Genomic DNA, 18,702 nt, shown 5'->3' with positions numbered 1-18,702 from the left:
ATCCATTAGGATAGAAAATAGAGGTTTCAATATAAATTGGCATGGTATTCCTTTACATGCATCCTGGGTGTTTTCTTTCCATTTTGCTAAAAAAGATCCTGATTGCTGGCTGCATCATCTTTCCAGACATTTTTAGACATAGTCCCTGAAGTCATCCCATCCCGGAACAGATCTGGTGTGAGCGTAAAGTGCATTAAATCTCGGGTTCCCTGACTCTAATTGCAGGAAAGTGCACAGCTTTTGACTTTCTTCTGTAGCTGTTTGTCTGTTGCTGAGTGAAACTGCTAAATTAGTGCTAATTTATAAATTAATTATGCAACAAATGATTTAATATGAGAATCCCCACCAGGCAAGGAAATTAAATTTAATGTCCTTAAATTAAGCATAGATTTGAATCCAGTTCCTAGGAGCTGAAATAATAAAAGACCACAGTGACAGACTGGCAGAACTGGAATGAATATTACACATTGACTGCATGAAGTTGCTTTCAGAATTGTACTGGAGTAGTTCCTTCTCATTGAATGAACTTTAATATATTGACTATAAGAGGCTGCAGTATAAGCTATGACCATGAAAGGTATGAACAGAGATCTCTAGATGACTAGAATATCAAAGCAGAAAGATAGTATTAAATTTATGTGGAAATTAAAGTATCATCCATCTATCTAACCTGTCAAGCTGTAAATAACTTCTGATCTTATTAATAATATATATTTTATTTCCCTTTTATTTTTGCAGAATATTATCAATTCATTACGTAACTAAAAAGTGAACTTAGGAATAACTAAAATGGCTTGCAACACTCTCAAATGAGAGACTGAGATTTGAATAATTTCTTGGCATGATGAAGTTGAATGATTTGTAACATGGATCGATTGGGTAACACAATATTTGCCTAATTTAAAAGATCCTGCAACAATAATAAATATCATCCAGCTGGGGTAGAGGCAAGAACCACGGAGGCATGAGGCACAATGGAAGTCTTCATTGCTACTATTCTGGGATGCCATTGGTTCTTAAAGTCACCTTGTTACTCAGTTTAATGCCTGCCACCTAACCAATAGGATAATATTTCTCAAATTTATCTATGAATGCCTGCTAATTCAGGGCCATGAAAAATAAGCCCCTGCTGATGTTCAGTCGGGTATCACATCTACTGCTTTTTATTGCCCTTGTCATTCTCCACCAGCTAACTTTGATGTGGATGTAAAGTTGCTTGTTCCTAACTTAGCTTGACTCATTTTAAGTATCATGTGGTAACATGATCTTTTTCCTACTTGTGGATCCTCCCCACAAAAACTTGCTTCCTTTTCAAATTAACCTGCAAAAATTTGTAGCTAAAGCAGAATAGCTTTCTGTACTTCAGTCACAAAGTTTTGATGCTTTGCCTTAATATCCTTAATGCATTTGTACTATATGGAAACTTGGTTAGCTAACTGTGAAAATAATGATCTAATCAATCCCATCAGTGAATTTTCATCTTTTGAGGCAATTTGTTCTTTTAATTATCAGAGTAAAGTTATGAAATAGAACTCATTTTATTGTTGAGTTTGATGCTTAGTATAACCCAGGGAAAAATAGTTGAAAATTAGATAGACTATATTTATGCCATCACCAATATCTGTTCGACAATCTGTATCTGGCCACTGCTTCAGCTCAACTTGCCTTTTGCTTCTGAAATCCTTTTCAAAAGGTGGCCTCCATTGTTCTGCACAAATTGGAGATAATCTAAAATCTCCAGTGGATCAATTTAAGATACATTAAATGCAATGAAGATTATAATTTTAGGCCTCATTTCAGAACATTCTAGGTCATGAATGGGAAGTGAATTAAAATCTTCAGACAGGGCAACAAATACCCCTGTGTGCTTGGGTATTTTAGACATGAATTTAACCATGGCTGGTTGAATTACAGCTGCTTCTCTGCAAATAAACCAATTAAATGTAAAGGGATTATGTGAAGGCATCCATGTGACTTTAAGGAATGAAATTGGAATTTGTGCAAGTAACAACATTAGCAGTGATGTGCTGTAGCCCACTGTTAATGAGGCAATTGCAATTGTCACTTGAAAAGATTTAACTACAACTGTATGTAAAACAAAATTTGCGAATTTGTAACATTGAAGCTGTGGCTGTCCACTAGGCCTTTTGGCCATGTATATAGTAGTTTACTAAGTACATTGTTTGCTATTTAAAAATACAAAAAAAAGCTCAGTTTTTGTATTTCTGTGTCTTCCGAAATACAGATTTTGAGTTTAAAGTCCATATACAAGATGACATAGAAATACTAAATTTGACCCTTATCCCCCAAATTCCATTCAGTGATAACTCATGACTATGGTATTAGATGAGGTAGAAATTTGTGAAGGAAAATGGCAATTTCCTGCAAGATGGTCTTTTCTTTTCTCTTGTTTTTGATTCAAATCAGTTTTTTTTAACTTGTCACTCAGCTTTTCTTGTGTAATGTTACTTAAATGGAACAGGCATCCTGACTTCCATCCTGAATCTCACAATCAATTTTGATTTTTCTTTCTCCATGTAACTTTTCTAAACCAGAAGTGGGAATTTGAGATTAATATAAAATTTGACAGTTACAGACCAGATACTTGCATCTGTATATTTCTTCACTGGGTCTCTGGGCAACCTTTTTCACTAGAGAGGCATCTAAGAGGGAACAGAACCCACAAGTGAGAAAACTATTAAGGCCATCTGTGCTCATATATGTCATTTTTGCTTAGTCTGCCTGGTTTTAGGTGCACAAACCTTTAATTTTATTCTTGCTTAAGTGTGTAGAATAGTCGCTGTTAAAGCTAATTTGGCTGGATAACTAGACTGTGGTAATACCCTGGGTTTTGTTGTTAACGTAAACGAAAGGCTGCTCATTACATACTTATCCATGCTTTGTGATCACTGGAACAAGGAGTAATTAGAAACTTCTATCAGCCTAAAAGCCTCTTAGGCCGATTTGGAACCTGTGTTAACAAAGCGTGCAACCAGACATCCCCTTAACAAATCCAGATTTTCAATTTCTCACTGAGACATTAGAAGTCTCAGAAGAGTAAACTCGGTGACAATTCAAAATAAGGAAAACTAAGTTATGAAGTTTTTAGGAGACAAAAACATCAAAGCAATAACATCAAGCACTGAAATATTTAAATTCTGACTTCTGAGAATATCCAACAATAGCAATTAAAAATCTTAAAGGGAACTTAAAACCTCATCAAAATTAATATTCAGTTCGAGAGGTTGTTGAGCCACCCTTAAGACTTACCAAGGTCGTAAAATTGCAATAGCAATAGAACAGAGGTGCCCTTTTTGTTTTTTGGCAAGTTTATTAAGAATTCATTATGTTAGTGTCACAACATCAATCCTTTCCTAGTGTTGAAATGTCAAGAGCCTCTGTGGATTATTTGTTGTGCAATTTCCAAGCAAGATGCTACTCCCACATGTAATATTAAATGAAAAATATACTATGGCTATTTATTAATTCAGATCCTGAAATAGTTATTTTTCAATGCTGAACATGTCTGAAATGTAATTTTCAAAGGTGCTAAGGCCAGGTGCACTTCTTTCCAGAGATGTAAATATCAGAGATTGTGCAGGTCAATCTCTATGCATTAAAAAATGAAGTAAAATGTTTTTATTTATATGCATCTGATATGATGACAAATCGAGGCTCCAGATTGTCTAGTGAAAGAACGTTGTACTTCCCTGTTGGCTAGTGACAAGATATTAATTTCCTTTTGTGAATAATGCTTTGTCCATGCATTGATCAAAATATTTATGACATTGATATGGTTAATTTACATGTAGCCATGAATCATTTTGGAATAAGAGGAAGCTAAGCACAGTGCTGACAGCATGGCCGGCTTGAGGAGCAGGAAATGTGATATGAGTTATTTGCACTTTCTTTTCATTTGGACTTGATCCAGTGATGATGTATATGACTGAAATGAAAGCTGAAAAATAATTAAATAGATTCATTCATTGAGGCAATAAAATTAAGAGGTATTAAGTCTTTTTGCAAATCAAATCAGCACTATGATGCTGAGGGGGAAATTCAGAAGTACAGTCAGAGTTCATTTGAACTCTTCTTACAATACAGTCACCCATCCAGCCAAGCTAATATGAAAGAGTGGATTTTCTAGCCTATCAGACAGACTCTGTCTTATCAGTCAAAGTGAGGAATAAATTTTCTCCGTATTGTAAAGCTAAAAGTCTAGTGTGCTACAGAAAATAAAACTAAATAAAGGTTTGGACAACTTTCACTATTATAATGATGAATTCATTAAATAAGCTTCTGTTCCTGTGGTATGCTGTTGTAGCGGTGTGCTACAAGCAGCGCTAAAATTACGACACGGAGTCGGTAACTGCAGTCGAAGGAAAAACTTTATTCGAAAACTTCAGCCTCACTTTTAAGCCTCTGTCAACCGGCCCCCCATGGCGAAGAGGCTCCAAAGCTCTGTGCTCGCAAACCCCCGTAGGCTATCTAATTGTGAGTCGGTTCGGATACGCTAGGAAATGAGGCGCTACATAACCCCCCCCCCAGAACCGGCGATACACCCCCCAATGTCCACAGCCTGGGCCAGAACCTGCTTGGGAGGTCGGCCTCTGCGCCGAGGCGCCGGAAACTCGGCCGGTTGCGCCAGGTCCACATGGGCCGGCTTGAGGCGGTCCACCGTGAAAACCTCCTCCTTCCCCCCAACGTCCAGCACGAACGTGGACCCGTTGTTCCGGAGCACCGTAAACGGCCCCTCGTATGGCCGCTGCAGCGGTGGCCGATGCCCGTCCCTTCGTACAAACACAAACTTACAGTTCCGTAGGTCTTTGGGTACGCAGGTCGGGTGCCGCCCATGCTGTGAAGTGGGTATGGGGGCCAGGTTACCGAGCTTCTCGCGAAGTCTGCCCAGGACTGCAGCGGGTTCTTCCTCTTGCCCCCTCGGGGCTGGTAGGAACTCCCCAGGGACGGCCAGGGGCGCGCCGTATACCAACTCGGCCGACGAGGCGTGCAGGTCGTCCTTGGGCGCTGTGCGGATTCCGAGCAGGACCCAGGGAAGCTCGTCCACCCAGTTAGCTCCTCGCAGGCAGGCCGTGAGAGCCGACTTCAGGTGACGGTGGAAACGCTCCACTAGCCCGTTCGACTGTGGGTGGTAGGCAGTGGTGTGGTGCAGCTGAGTCCCCAAAAGGCTGGCCATAGCTGACCACAGGCTGGAGGTGAACTGGGCGCCTCTGTCGGAGGTAATGTGGGCTGGTACACCAAAGCGGGATATCCAGGTGGCGAGCAGGGCTCGGGCGCAAGATTCGGAGGTGGTGTCGGTGAGCGGGACCGCCTCTGGCCATCTTGTGAACCGGTCCACGATAGTCAGGAGGTAACGCGCTCCGCGCGACACTGGCAGGGGGCCCACGATATCCACATGAATGTGGTCGAAACGCCGGTGGGCGGGATGGAACTGCTGCGGTGGGGCTTTGGTGTGCCGCTGAACCTTGGCCGTCTGGCAGTGCATGCACGTTCTGGCCCATTCACTGACCTGTTTGCGGAGACCGTGCCAAACGAACCTGCTGGAAACCAGCCGGACAGTTGTCCGGATGGAGGGATGCGCCAAGTTATGAATGGAGTTGAAAACACGTTGCCGCCAGGCTGCGGGGACGACCGGACGGGGCTGGCCGGTGGCGACGTCACAGAGTAGGGTCCTCTCACCTGGGCCCACGGGGAAGTCCTGGAGCTGCAAACCAGAGACTGCAGTCCTGTAACTCGGAATCTCCTCATCTACCTGCTGTGCCTCTGCCAGTGCCTCAAAGTCTACCCCTTGGGAAAGGGCATGAACGGTAGGGCGAGAGAGCGCATCCGCCACGACATTGTCCTTACCCGAGACGTGCCGGACATCCGTTGTGTATTCAGAGATGTAGGACAGGTGGCGTGGCTGGCGGGATGACCAGGGGTCGGATGCTTTCGTAAACGCAAAGGTAAGCGGTTTGTGGTCCGTGAACGCGGTGAAGGGCCGACCTTCTAGGAAGTACCTGAAATGCCGGATTGCCAGGTAGAGCACCAACAGTTCCCGGTCAAAAGCACTGTACTTGAGCTCGGGTGGCCGCAGGTGTTTGCTGAAAAACGCCAGGGGTTGCCAGCGACCTGCGATGAGCTGCTCCAGCACCCCACCGACTGCCGTGTTTGATGCGTCCACTGTGAGGGCGGTAGGGGTGTCCATTCTGGGATGTACTAGCATTGCGGCGTCAGCCAAAGCTTCCTTCGTTTGAACGAAAGCGGCGGCGGACTCCTCGTCCCAGGTAATGTTCTTGCTCGGACCCGACATCAGGGCGAACAGGGGGCGCATGATCCGGGCAGCTGAAGGGAGGAAGCGGCGGTAGAAATTGACCATACCTACGAATTCCTGAAGGCCTTTGATCGTGGTGGGCCGGGGGAAGTGGCGGACCGCATCTACCTTAGCGGGCAGAGGGGTTGCCCCGTCTTTAGTAATCCTGTGGCCCAGGAAGTCAATGGTATCAAGTCCGAACTGGCATTTGGCAGGGTTGATTGTAAGACCGTACTCACTCAGTCGGGCGCAGAGTTGACGGAGGTGGGACAGATGCTCCTGACGACTGCCGCTGGCTATGAGGATGTCATCCAAATAGATGAACGCGAAGTCCAGGTCCCGTCCCACCGCGTCCATTAACCGCTGGAACGTCTGTGCGGCATTCTTCAGGCCGAACGGCATGCGGAGGAACTCGAAGAGGCCAAACGGGGTGATGAGAGCCGTTTTGGGGACGTCGTCAGGATGCATCGGGATTTGATGGTACCCTCGGACAAGGTCGACCTTGGAGAAGATCCGGGCGCCGTGCAGGTTTGCCGCAAAGTCCTGAATGTGCGGCACAGGGTAGCGGTCCGGTGTGGTAGCCTCGTTCAGCCTGCGGTAGTCGCCGCACGGTCTCCAGCCCCCCGTCGCTTTGGGCACCATGTGCAGGGGGGAAGCCCAGGGGCTGTCGGACCGCCGAATGATCCCCAATTCCTCCATTCTCTGGAACTCCTCCTTCGCCAGTCGGAGCTTGTCCGGGGGAAGCCGCCGAGCACGGGCATGGAGGGGTGGTCCCTGTGTCGGGATGTGGTGCTGTACGCCGTGCCTGGGCATGGCTGCTGTGAACTGCGGTGCCAGAACCGATGGGAACTCCGCCAGGACCCTGGTGAAATCGTTGTCGGACAGCGTGATGGAGCCGAGGTGAGGGGCTGGCAACTGGGCCGCGCCCAGGGAGAACGTCTGAAAGGTCTCGGCGTGTACCAGTCTCTTCCTGGGCAGGTCAACCAGCAGGCTGTGAGCTCGCAAAAAATCCGCACCCAGAAGCGGTTGGGCTACGGCGGCCAGTGTGAAATCCCACGTGAACTGGCTGGGGCCGAACAGTAGCTGCACCTGACGGGTGCCATAGGTCCTTACTGTGCTGCCATTCACGGCCCTCAGGGGGGGACCCGGTGCCCTGCTGCGGGTGTCGTAACTCGTCGGAGGTAAAACGCTGATCTCAGCCCCAGTATCGACCAAAAACCGGCGTCCCGACCTTCTATCCCACACATACAGGAGGCTATCCCGATGGCCAGCCGCCGTAGCCATCAGCGGCGGCTGGCCCTGGCGTTTCCCGGGAACTTGCAGGGCGGGCGGCAACGGCGGGCTTCTGCGCCCCACCGCTGGTGGTAGAAGCACCAGTGGTCATTGGGCCGGGGGTTAGTGGGCTCTGCGGCCGGGCCTGGACTGGTTTGCTGCCGGGAGCGTGGCTGGGAGATCTGTGCGATGGACGCCCCGCTCACCTTTTTGGCGTTCCACAGCAAGTCCGCCCGGGCTGCCACCTTCCGGGGGTCACTGAAATCCGCGTCGGACAGCAGCAGGCGTATGTCCTCGGGCAGCTGCTCCAGGAATGCCTGCTCAAACATGAGGCCTGTGTGTCCCTCGGCCAGAGACAACATCTCATTCATTAAAGCCGATGGAGGTCTGTCGCCCAAGCCATCCAGGTGCAGTAAACGGGCAGCCCGCTCGCGCCGTGAGAGTCCGAAAGTCCTGAGGAGCAGGGCTTTGAATTCCGTGTACTTGCCGTCTGCCGGGGGCGACTGTACGAACTGGGCGACCTGGGCAGCTGTGTCCTGGTCGAGGGAGCCCACCACGTAGTAGTAGCGGGTGTCTTCTGAGGTGATCCGGCGAACGTGGAATTGGGCTTCGGCTTGCTGGAACCATAGGTCCGGGCGCTGTGTCCAGAAACCCGGCAGTTTCAACGAAACCGCATGAACAGAGGCGGCGTCGGTCATTTCTGGTCCAAAAATCGTTTGGACCGTCGGGGTCACCAATTGTAGCGGTGTGCTACAAGCAGCGCTAAAATTACGACTCTGAGTCGGTAACTGCAGTCGAAGGAAAAACTTTATTCGAAAACTTCAGCCTCACTTTTAAGCCTCTGTCAACCGGCCCCCCATGGCGAAGAGGCTCCAAAGCTCTGTGCTCGCAAACCCCCGTAGGCTATCTAATTGTGAGTCGGTTCGGATAAGCTAGGAAATGAGGCGCTACACTGTCTTCAAAGTTCAGTTCAGTTTTTGAAATTTTTGATGGACAGAAATCATATGTAATTTGGTTAGAATTGTTTCTCCTCTGTGAATTAGATATGAAGTCCTATAAATGTGATCGTACCTTACCAGTTTCTCTGCTTCTAAATAGACACAAAAGGATTAAATCTTGCAGTAGGAAGGGCACAATTATTATATGTTGGACTTGTTTGTACTGTTCACTTTGCTTGAGACTATACCATTGCCATCCAGAGTGTATAACAGATCTAGTTAAATCAACATCTAAGGAATTAAGATTAGGATTATTGTTTGGCCATTGTGATCCAACACTTGACTCAACTAGAAGATCACTTCTTGTTTATTACCAGGAGTGATCAGAATCAGATTTATTATCATTGATATCTATAACATGAAATTTGTTGTTTTGTGACGACAGGGCTGTCAAAGTTATAAAGTTAATAAAAATTATTACAAGCGATTACTTCAGTGCAATTTAAAGGGGTAATCCATTACTGAAAGACGAGTAACACATAGAAAATGCCAGAGAAACATCAGGCCAATATGGCATGGAATTTATTTCTCTCTCCCTCCCTTCCTTTACGACATGACCCAACAAGTCCATACGGCATGGATAAGAGTACAGGCAACATTTTGGGCCAAGACCCTTTGGCAGGACTGGAGAAGAAAGTTGAGAAGTAGATTTAAAAAGTGGGGGGAGGGGAGAGAGAAACACCAGGTAATGGGTGAAACCTGGAGGGGGAGGGGTGAAGTAAAGAATTAGGAAGTTGATTGGTGAAAGAGATGCAGGGTTGACGAAGGCGTATGGGTGGCCACGCATTTTAATTCCATTACCTATTCCTGTTCCGAAGTGTCTATCCATGGCCGCCTCTACTGTCACGATGGAGCCAACTCATACTCAGGTTGGAGGAACAATCTGGGTAGCCTCCAGCCTGATGGCATGAATATCGATTTCTTAAACTTCTGGTACTGCCCCCCCCCCCCCCCTCACCATTATCCATCCCCACATTCCCTCTCTCACCTTATCTTCTTACCTGCCCATCGCCTCAGTCTGATGCTCCTCTTCATTCTTCCATGGTCTTCTATCCTCTCCTATCAGACTCCCCCTTCTCCAGCCTTGTATCTCTTTCATCAATCATCTCCCCAGCTCTTTACTTCAGCACTCCACCTCCTGGTTCCACCTATCACCTTGTGTTTCACCCTCCCCTCCACCCACCTTGGAACTCTCCTCCTCATCCTTTTCTCTCCAGTCCTGCTGAATGGTCTTGGCCCAAAACGTCGACTGTACTCTTTGTAAATAGATACTGCCTGAGTTCCTCCAGCATTTTATGTGTGTTGCTTGGATTTCCAACATCTGCTGACGTCCTCTAGCATGGTGACTGGAAAATGAGTCACTCTTTGTCCTTTGAGGCTATTGGTCAATTTCTGGTTGCTTTTCATGGTGTTGTTTGACTGAGCTCACTTCATTTTTATGCTGTTGTATTATTTGTGGCTGTCTTCCGTGTGCTTCTGAAAAGCATCTGGTTTCCTGGTGAGGCTGCCTTTGATGCGTGAGGAGCAGGTGAACAGCAGAGAAAATAATGAAGTGCAGATCATGAGGGAGTCAAGACAATGAAGAGCAAGAAGCTTGGGTTGCTATGCTATATGCTACATTCAGGGAGCATATCAATAGATATGGGAATTATTTCAAGAGGACAAAATATAAAAGAAAAGATGTAATGTTGAAACTTTATAAAACACTGATGAGGCCTCACTTGGAGTGCTGTGAGCAGTTTTGGACCCCTTATCTTAGAAAGGATGTGCGGAAACTGGAGAGAGTTAAAAAGACGTTGACGAAACTGATTCCAGGATTGAATGGCTTGTCTTATGAAGACTGTTTGATGGCTTTGGGCCTGTATTCACTAAGATCCAAAAGAATGAGGAGCAACCTCATTGAAATTTATAAAATAGTGAAAAGTCTTGAGAGAGTGGATGTGGAGAGGTTGTTTTCATGGTGGGAGAGTCTAAGACCAGAGGACATACCTCAGAATAGAGGGACATCATTTTAGAACAGAGATGAAGAGTAATTTCTTTCACCAGAGAGTGATGAATCTGTGGAATTCTTAGTCACAGACAGCTGTGGAGGCCAAAAGTCTTTATTGTTACTTAAGGCAGAGGTTGATAGATTCTTGATTAGTCAGGGCACGAAGGGATATGGGGAGAAGGCGAGAGATTGAGGCAGGAGAGGAAAATTGGATCAGCCATGAAGAAATGGTGGAGCAGACTCAATAGACCAAATGACCTAATTCTCCTCCTATATCTTACGGTCTTATGGTCTTATTATCATTAATAAGGTTATAATCACATTGCACCATCTAGTATTGTGACAAAATGAATCAAGCACTAAGACAACTAGTGGTTATCGAAGCTATGGGACCCTTAATCTTTATAAGTTCTTTTCAGGTAGCAGATGGTAACATAGGTAACATATCATACTTTGATATCCACTGCAGTTTCAGTGAGGTTTTGTAAGACTACATCTGAAGGAAAACACACACAAAATGCAAGAGGACCATATGAGGGCCTTGGCCCAAAATGCTGTCTATTCACTCCCTCCATAATTGCTCCCTGATTTGCTAAGTTCCTCCATCATTTAGTGTGTGCGGCTCGAAATTTCCAGCACCTGTAGAATCTCTTGTGTTTATGATCTAGAGGGAAAGCTGTTTTCTTTTCTTAGAAACATGATGCAAAATAGGAAAGTAGTTGGCTCTGCCTGTGTGTCAGGCATCCCTGTGGGTGCGTTAACACTGGCGTGCACTTCCCCATACCAGGCCAGCAGCTTCGTCAGTTGAAAGGGTTCCACACTTTTAATGTGTACCCTGGTTTGCATCTACAAGAAGCACACCATGAAGATCCACGCCCAGTTTCCACATTCATCAAGTGCCAGACTTGTATGACACCTTACTAGCTACTGGACAGTCAGTCTGCAGCTTAGCTATTGGTTGATAAGGAGGAGCTTTGCTGAGCCCAGAAGGAGTGAATGAGGCATAAACTCCACCATGCCCAATTAATAGAGCTCCCAGACAGTAGCTACTATTGACCTGAACTTAGGTGTATTCACTCTCCTATATAGTCCATCCTCAAACAATAACAGTCCCACAATTATTACTACCAACTTCGCTGATACTAACCCATTGACTCCATCAGTCTAAGCTTAGTTCGTTTTTGCATTTATTTCATTAAGCAGACCAAATGACAGATATAGAAGAACAAACAAATTCTTAAATCCACAACAGAAGAAGTTAAATTTACCAATATCATCTCCATCTGAATTAACAAAATTTATCATTTCTAAATATACCAACCTTCATAATTTCCTTTATAATTGCTTATCTACTTTCATACTTATTTTATGTTTATTCCCTATCTGGGAGGTGGTAGTAGTCTTGAAGGATGACTTCAAGTTGTTATAAGCCTAGGGAGCATACTGCAGCGTTATAACTATTGACCATAACACAAGGGTAATGCAAGAATGGGAGTAAGAGGTTTATGTTCAAGGGACTGGTCTTTATCTGTCACAGAAGCACCCATTGTTACTACTCAAGGTGAGAGTGAGCTGGAGGTGATAAGGTCGTAGATTGTGTGGGAGTCAGAGGACTGATGCTACTTAGTGGGGTCCAGGTTCAGGGGTAAGTATGAGGAGGCGATACTAGAGGAAATATATGTCACATTTGTATGAATTATACAGTTCTCATGTATTTGGGACAAATACTAGATATACATCCCAAGATCTGGCTATTGAACTATTACTGTTTTGAAACTTTTAACAGAAAATTATCTTTTTTTTGACAAAGGAGCTCAGGTACTTGTCCCCTATTTTCAAGATCGCAAAGCAAGCTTGCAAGGGATTTCTTAGCTTGGCTGTAGCAATGTAAATAGGAATAAACCCACCCTGGAATTCCAATCATGCCAAGCATATACCTGTTTGTGTTCCTCCAGGCAGACAATCAGTCTATTCCCTGTACAGCTAGATGGCAGGACTAGAATGCTTCATATCTAACACCACTGAAAGGCAGCAGGAATATATGGAAATGCTGCCTGATAGTAGAGAATGTGGTGCATATCTGTACATGCCGTCCCCACATAACAAATGGGTTCCAATGTATTTTTACAGACATCCTCAAATTCATTTTGTCCATTAGTGGAAAATACATAAAAAAAACACTCGCTGTGCCTTCCTTGGGCCTAATATCACATTGGATTACAAGTCCCATATTGCCAACAAAAACATACAGCTGGTTTTTCACCAAAGGAAGAGCAAAACCTTGTTGAATCTATAAGTAGTTAACCCTAAGACTGGGAGTTTCTCAGAATTATTTGACCAATTTTCAGCTACCTATACAATATATAAATTCATCTTCTGGTTTCATTGCTGCTCATTCATTGGGGCCTAGTTACACACGTCTATAAAAGCCTCATTTGGGACCTATGTAATTTCACAGTCCTGACTTATTTGAGGATCAATTATTCAGTGCATTATAAATTGAAAAGTTAGCTGAATCTCCAGCAAGATGTGAAAAAAATAGATTCTGCCGGTGTCACTAAACATTGCAAAGATTTTAATTGTTGCAAAATGTCAAGTACATTTCCAGTTTTAACTGTTGAAAACAAATGGAAATGAAATGAAATTCTCCAGCAATGTCTGAGAATGCATGACCTAACGTCAATCAGAGCTTTGTGCAAATTTATAATTTAAGTAATTTTGAATCTATTTATTGATAATTGAATACTCAAACTTGCAAGCCAGATAGATATACATTTTGAAATATTTAAATATATTATAATGCTTTGGCAATCTATTTTAAAAAGTGATATAAAATAACTACATAGTGCAGAGAGAGGTTGTCCATATAACTTTATATAACTTTTGCATGGCTATTGAGTATTGCATGAGATATATTTGTGAAACTGGGAGCATCAGAAGATGTGTTAAACCTTTAATAAAGACTATCTACAACATAAACTTATATTTGTTACCCTACCATTGATTGCATTTTCACATCACAATTACAAAGATTTGGTTGAGAGTGGGACAGGATTGGTTGCTTGATGTTCTGGGGTTTGATATTTTAGAAAAATTAGAGTAGTGGGGTGAGGTTAGTTACACTGTTAATCGGTGTCAATATCACAGCTGCACTCAGAGGGGATAAAGTGGAGGGCTTAGCTACTGAGGCTTTATGAACTGAGAAAAGTTCTATCACTCTGATGAGATTATAGCCATCTGGATGTTGAGGAGCAGATATGCAGGCAGATTAGGGAATGGTGTAAAAACAACAGTTCAAAGTAAACTTATTATCCAAGAATATACTGTATATGTCACCATATACTACCCTGAGATTCATTTTCTTGAGGGCATTCATATCAAATAGGAAGAAACGCAATAGTATCAATGAAAAACCACACTCGAGACAGACAAGCAACTAATATTCAAAAGACAACAATCTGTGCAAATACAAAAAGAAAAGAAAAAAAAAGTAATAATAATAAATCAGCAATAAACATCAAACATGCCGGTTCTAGAGTGCTTAAAAGTGAGCCCATAGGTTGTGGAATCAGCTTAGTGTTCGGGTGAGTGAAGTGAATCCCGCTGTGGAGTGGTCCAGTGTTAAGAGTGTTCAGGCTTCGGCTTAATAGGTTTAGGCAAGAATAGGCAGATGCTCCATGTACAGTACTGTGCAGGTGTCTTGGACTCATATATACATCTAGGGTGCCTAGTACTGTATTTGTCAACATGGAGTGGAGAGGGAGCTTGTAAATCCAGCGAGAGCAAAGGATATTGCCAATGGTGAGGGTGGAATGTCACAGGAGGGGTGTGGTGGGCCAGGTGGCAAACATGGAGTGCCAGGAATGGGGCTTGGTTTGGGTATAGACACACCCAGCCCTGAGACACCAGGCAAGTTAATTTGATTCTAAACAATTGGTTTATTGATCATTACAGAATGTTTCACTAGTGCTTCCCGCTCCTTCCCCTCTCCTTTCCCCTTTTGTAACCATGATTCCCCTCTTCTTTCCCCTTTCCCACTCTCAGTCCACAACAGAGACCCATATCAGAATCAGGTTTATCATCACTCACATATGTCATTAAATTTGTTTCTTATTGTGGCAGCAGTATAGTGCATTACATAAGATTACTGCAGTACTGCGCTAAAGTCTTAGGCATCCTAGGTATGTAACAATGGGTCCAAAGTTGGTGGTATGTTGTTTGAATGAGATGTGGGAAATCTGAAGGATCGACAGTCTCCTCAATAATAACATCCGCATGAGCTGCACAAAGTTGCAGCTGTTTAGAGGCCATATCAGAGAACTGGAGCAACAGCTCGATGACCTTCAGCTCATATGGAAGAATGAAGAAATGATAGATAGGAGCTACAGGGAAACAATCACCCTTAAGTTGCTGGAGGCATGTAGCTGGATGACAGTCAGGAGAGAAAGGGAATAGGCGGCCAATGCAGGGTAGTCTTCTGGCTGTTCCCCTCAAAAGAGCCTCTGCTAGATATGGAGCAAGCGAGAGGAGTTGTAAGTCAGGATCAGATGGGCAGTGACTTGGCCACAACTGCTGACTATCAACCGAAGAGTGTAGTGGTTAAGGGTTGAAACACTATGAAGGTTGGGCACCACCTGACATCTGCTGCTGGCCAAAGACTACAGTTACCTCATCAGGTAACTGCAGAGAGCACTCCGGTTTATAATGCAAACAAGACTCACTTGCTGTAAGAAGTTTCAGGGCAGGATTTGTAAGGTGCAACCACCTAGTTTCTTAAATCAGTATGTTGATACCTAACAGAGAAGGTGAAATACTGGATGTAATACTGTATTGGGAAATGAGCTTGGCTATGTAACTAGTCTTTCAATGGGAGAACAGTTAAGTAGTGACTGACTACAACTTCATAAGCTTTAAGATAGCTAATGGGTAGAGTAAGTGGGGACAATGCCAGAAACCTTAAACTGGAGCAGAGCAAATTATGAGACAGCAACTAAGGAGATTAAATTGAGAACATCTGTTTTGGTCAAATGTATAATAATTTTTGGTTCATTCCATTGACTGGCGTCTTAAGTATTCTGCCTTCTTAACCCTGTTTGGGTTTGTGGCATGTTAGTTATTTCTTGTTCTGAAGAATATGTGGATTCCCAATTCAGCTCACTTTGACTTGTAATTCCTCTGCAGTAGTTGTACTCTGTGTCCAACTCTGGAATAAATTCTTCATCACTTATTCTGGTGCATTTTTCCATTTAATCATTTGGGTTGAATTATTCATATTTTCCTCCATGTAAGTCAATGTTTTCTTTCATTATTTATGTAAATTGCACTATCGCACATTTGTGCATTATTCTTACTGGGTGGTATTGGACCTTATCTCATTACTTTGCTTCTTCCCAATGAGTTGCCAGTGGGGACCTCATGTTTTTCAATTGCTATCCCTCCATGAATGTATGCCCCTCCATTGACTCAGATGCTTTCAAAGTTGGCGAAATCCTGTGGTGGATGTGACATTGTACAATACTCAAACAGGAAATGAGCTTGAGTTCTTTGTTAGTTTGAGCATGGTTGCATTATTGATGGCTGCATGGTTTGCGTACATTAATATATGTTTCATCTACTTCCTCTGCAAAAACATTATAGTGATACAACATGATTTTGATTTGTTTGCCAGGTATGCTATGAGTTGCTGAAATCAATCCCAGCTTCTTGATTGCACATTGCAGGTGGTTACTGACACCGATTGAGAATGTGTGCAGATAAAGACTGGAAAGTCTATTTGGGTAGAAATCACCATGGGCCTGGTGCTCTTGTCCTGTATTCTTCATAGAATATCTTCCAATACCTGACCAAAGTACAGAAAAGCTTCCAAAATCCCCTACCCAACAAGATGGAAAAAACAGTAGTCTGCTAACTGGGTGTAAAGTCTTGTGTGCCCTTTCACACACTGCAGCCCATAATCCCACACTCCTTTTCATGCACCAGGTCCTCATTTCTCGCCCTCTTTTTTACACCCTGGGTCTCTCTGGTTCCCATATTTCCACGCACTGGGACTCCATTTCCCACACTCTCTTTCACACACTGGACTTCCAGTTCTCACATTTTCTTTCAAACTGCAAGATTCCTGTTCCCTCACTCCCTTGATGTGACTGATAACAGCACTCACTCTATTGTTTCAGACATCAAATGCTTCACTGCCAGTTGCTAAATCTGGCTTAAATGCTTAAGAATTCTCAATCACAGAGTAAAGGGATCTGAACAGAGCCTTTTGATTTCTTCACTTTAGCAATGGTGGAGAATATGATTTATGCCAATGTCTGGATGGTGTTGGCTCTCTTTGTCCACGCTATATTAAGCGTGTATATGTCATGCATAATGTTGTGTGAGCATGGGCCAGGAAAGCTCACATTCTGAGAAATAACTTTAAAAAAGTAAACTTGGTATGACCACTTAAAGGGATAAAAGTCATGCAAAAATCTAATGTTTATCTTGCACAATATTTGTTGATCTGAGTAAACTGTATATTCATTTTATGCTCTTGGTTATAAAAGACTTACTGTGCTTCTCAAAGGTATGTGACAGATCTTGTTTTCCTGAGGTGAACCTCTGCTTTCTGCCCTGCATATGGCATGGGCTTGATTGGTAATATAGAGTTAAACAACTGTACTTCGATTATAGTGCTTAAAAACACTTGACTGCATCTGAGTAATTGCTTACTGATGTAGTAATTTAGTTTTGAGCTGCAGTTCAAAATGCTACATTCAGATAAAGTAGCTTCTTGTTCAGAATTTTCCAATTTTCACTGTCTACACAAATAATAAATAATAAGTCTATTTTATTCATTATTCTCTGCTTTTAAAAATGTCAGTTGATTGATAGGGTCTAGATGAAAGAAGTGAAAATGAAATAATGAAAAAACCAACTCAGGAAATAGTGTAAATAATCACTTAAGTGTGAAGTTGTGCAATAAGTTACTGGTTCACAGGCCATTATGCTTTCAAGGCATTCAGGCAAAAAGCTTTCAAATCCCACAGGCATTGTTAACTCTTTGTTCCCCATTTTTGATCAGGTAAAGTATCTAACTGAGGAATGGTGGAGAAGATAACATTTAATTATATCTCAAAACTGAAACTATTAGCTTTGCATTCTGAATGTGTTTGCATAATACAGGCTGGAAATAATTAGGGAACTTTTTTTGCCTTTTATAGCTAAATTTTCTTTTTCTTTTCTCAGCTTTGGCTAACAGTCGGGGAGAATTCCTTTTAAATGGAGATTTTGTGGTGAGCATGTTTAAAAGGGAAATTAAAGTCAGAGGAGCTGTAATTGAATATAGTGGGTCAGATAATGGAGTGGAAAGAATCAACTGTACCGATCGGATTGAAGAAGAGCTAATAGTTCAGGTAACTTAATATGCATGACTAAGCTCTGCGCAAAATATTATTTCCTGTTGTAGATTTCCTTCCACAAAAGTTGATTAGTTTTTTTAATGTTGCACTTTTCATGTAAGGTTTTGTCCGTGGGAAACCTATACAACCCCGATGTGCGATATTCATTCAACATTCCGATTGAAGATAAGGCGCAACGTTATTTTTGGGATCAGTTTGGTCCTTGGCAGGATTGCAACAGACTTTGCCAAGGTAAGATGCTCCATAATTCTCTCCAAAATATCTGTAAAGCAAATCAACATTCCTGCCCATTAGTAGCTTATTTTGCTAATTAATAGTTTGACATTGTGGTGATAAAATTTTTCTAAACGAGTTGTCATAAACAATTATCATTGTAACCCTCAGGTTTGGCTAATGGCTTAATCTAGGGGAAAGCAGCCGGCCAAACTTGAGAAATCTTGTTTGGGTGGATGCCGCATAATTTGTTCCCCTGTTACAAATCCGTACCACAAAATAACAAACAGTACACAATATGCAATTATCCAATTGAGCTTTATAATTCTTAGTTTGACTGTATGGTTAGTAACGAAACAAAAAAGGAAAAGGGCCCACTCTCATGACAGTCTAATGCGCAACGTTGGAGCTCACGGTTTCGTCCATTCATTCCCTGTCAACGTCCTCTTAAGTGTCGCCAACCCTCAGACCCTTGCTCCATGTCCACTCCGTCTGGCAGTCTACCAACTCTCTCCATTT

General features: G+C 43.3%; 1 protein-coding gene across 2 annotated transcripts in view; it reads left to right on the top strand.

Moving 5' to 3' along the window:
• LOC132377844 (A disintegrin and metalloproteinase with thrombospondin motifs 9-like) overlaps positions 1–18,702 on the top strand; it is a 249,369-nt gene that overhangs the window by 78,872 nt on the left and 151,795 nt on the right. For both annotated transcript variants that reach the window (XM_059944273.1, XM_059944271.1), the window contains exons 17-18: positions 17,798–17,964; positions 18,072–18,201. In XM_059944273.1, coding sequence (XP_059800256.1) covers positions 17,798–17,964; positions 18,072–18,201 — 297 coding nt within the window. The remainder of the gene's footprint in view (positions 1–17,797; positions 17,965–18,071; positions 18,202–18,702) is intronic.

This window comes from Hypanus sabinus, chromosome 19 (genome assembly GCF_030144855.1).
Source record: "Hypanus sabinus isolate sHypSab1 chromosome 19, sHypSab1.hap1, whole genome shotgun sequence".
In the NCBI taxonomy this organism is placed as follows: Eukaryota; Metazoa; Chordata; class Chondrichthyes; order Myliobatiformes; family Dasyatidae; genus Hypanus; species Hypanus sabinus.
Note: the sequence above shows the minus strand (reverse complement) of the source record. Positions and strands in the feature narration are given on the sequence as shown.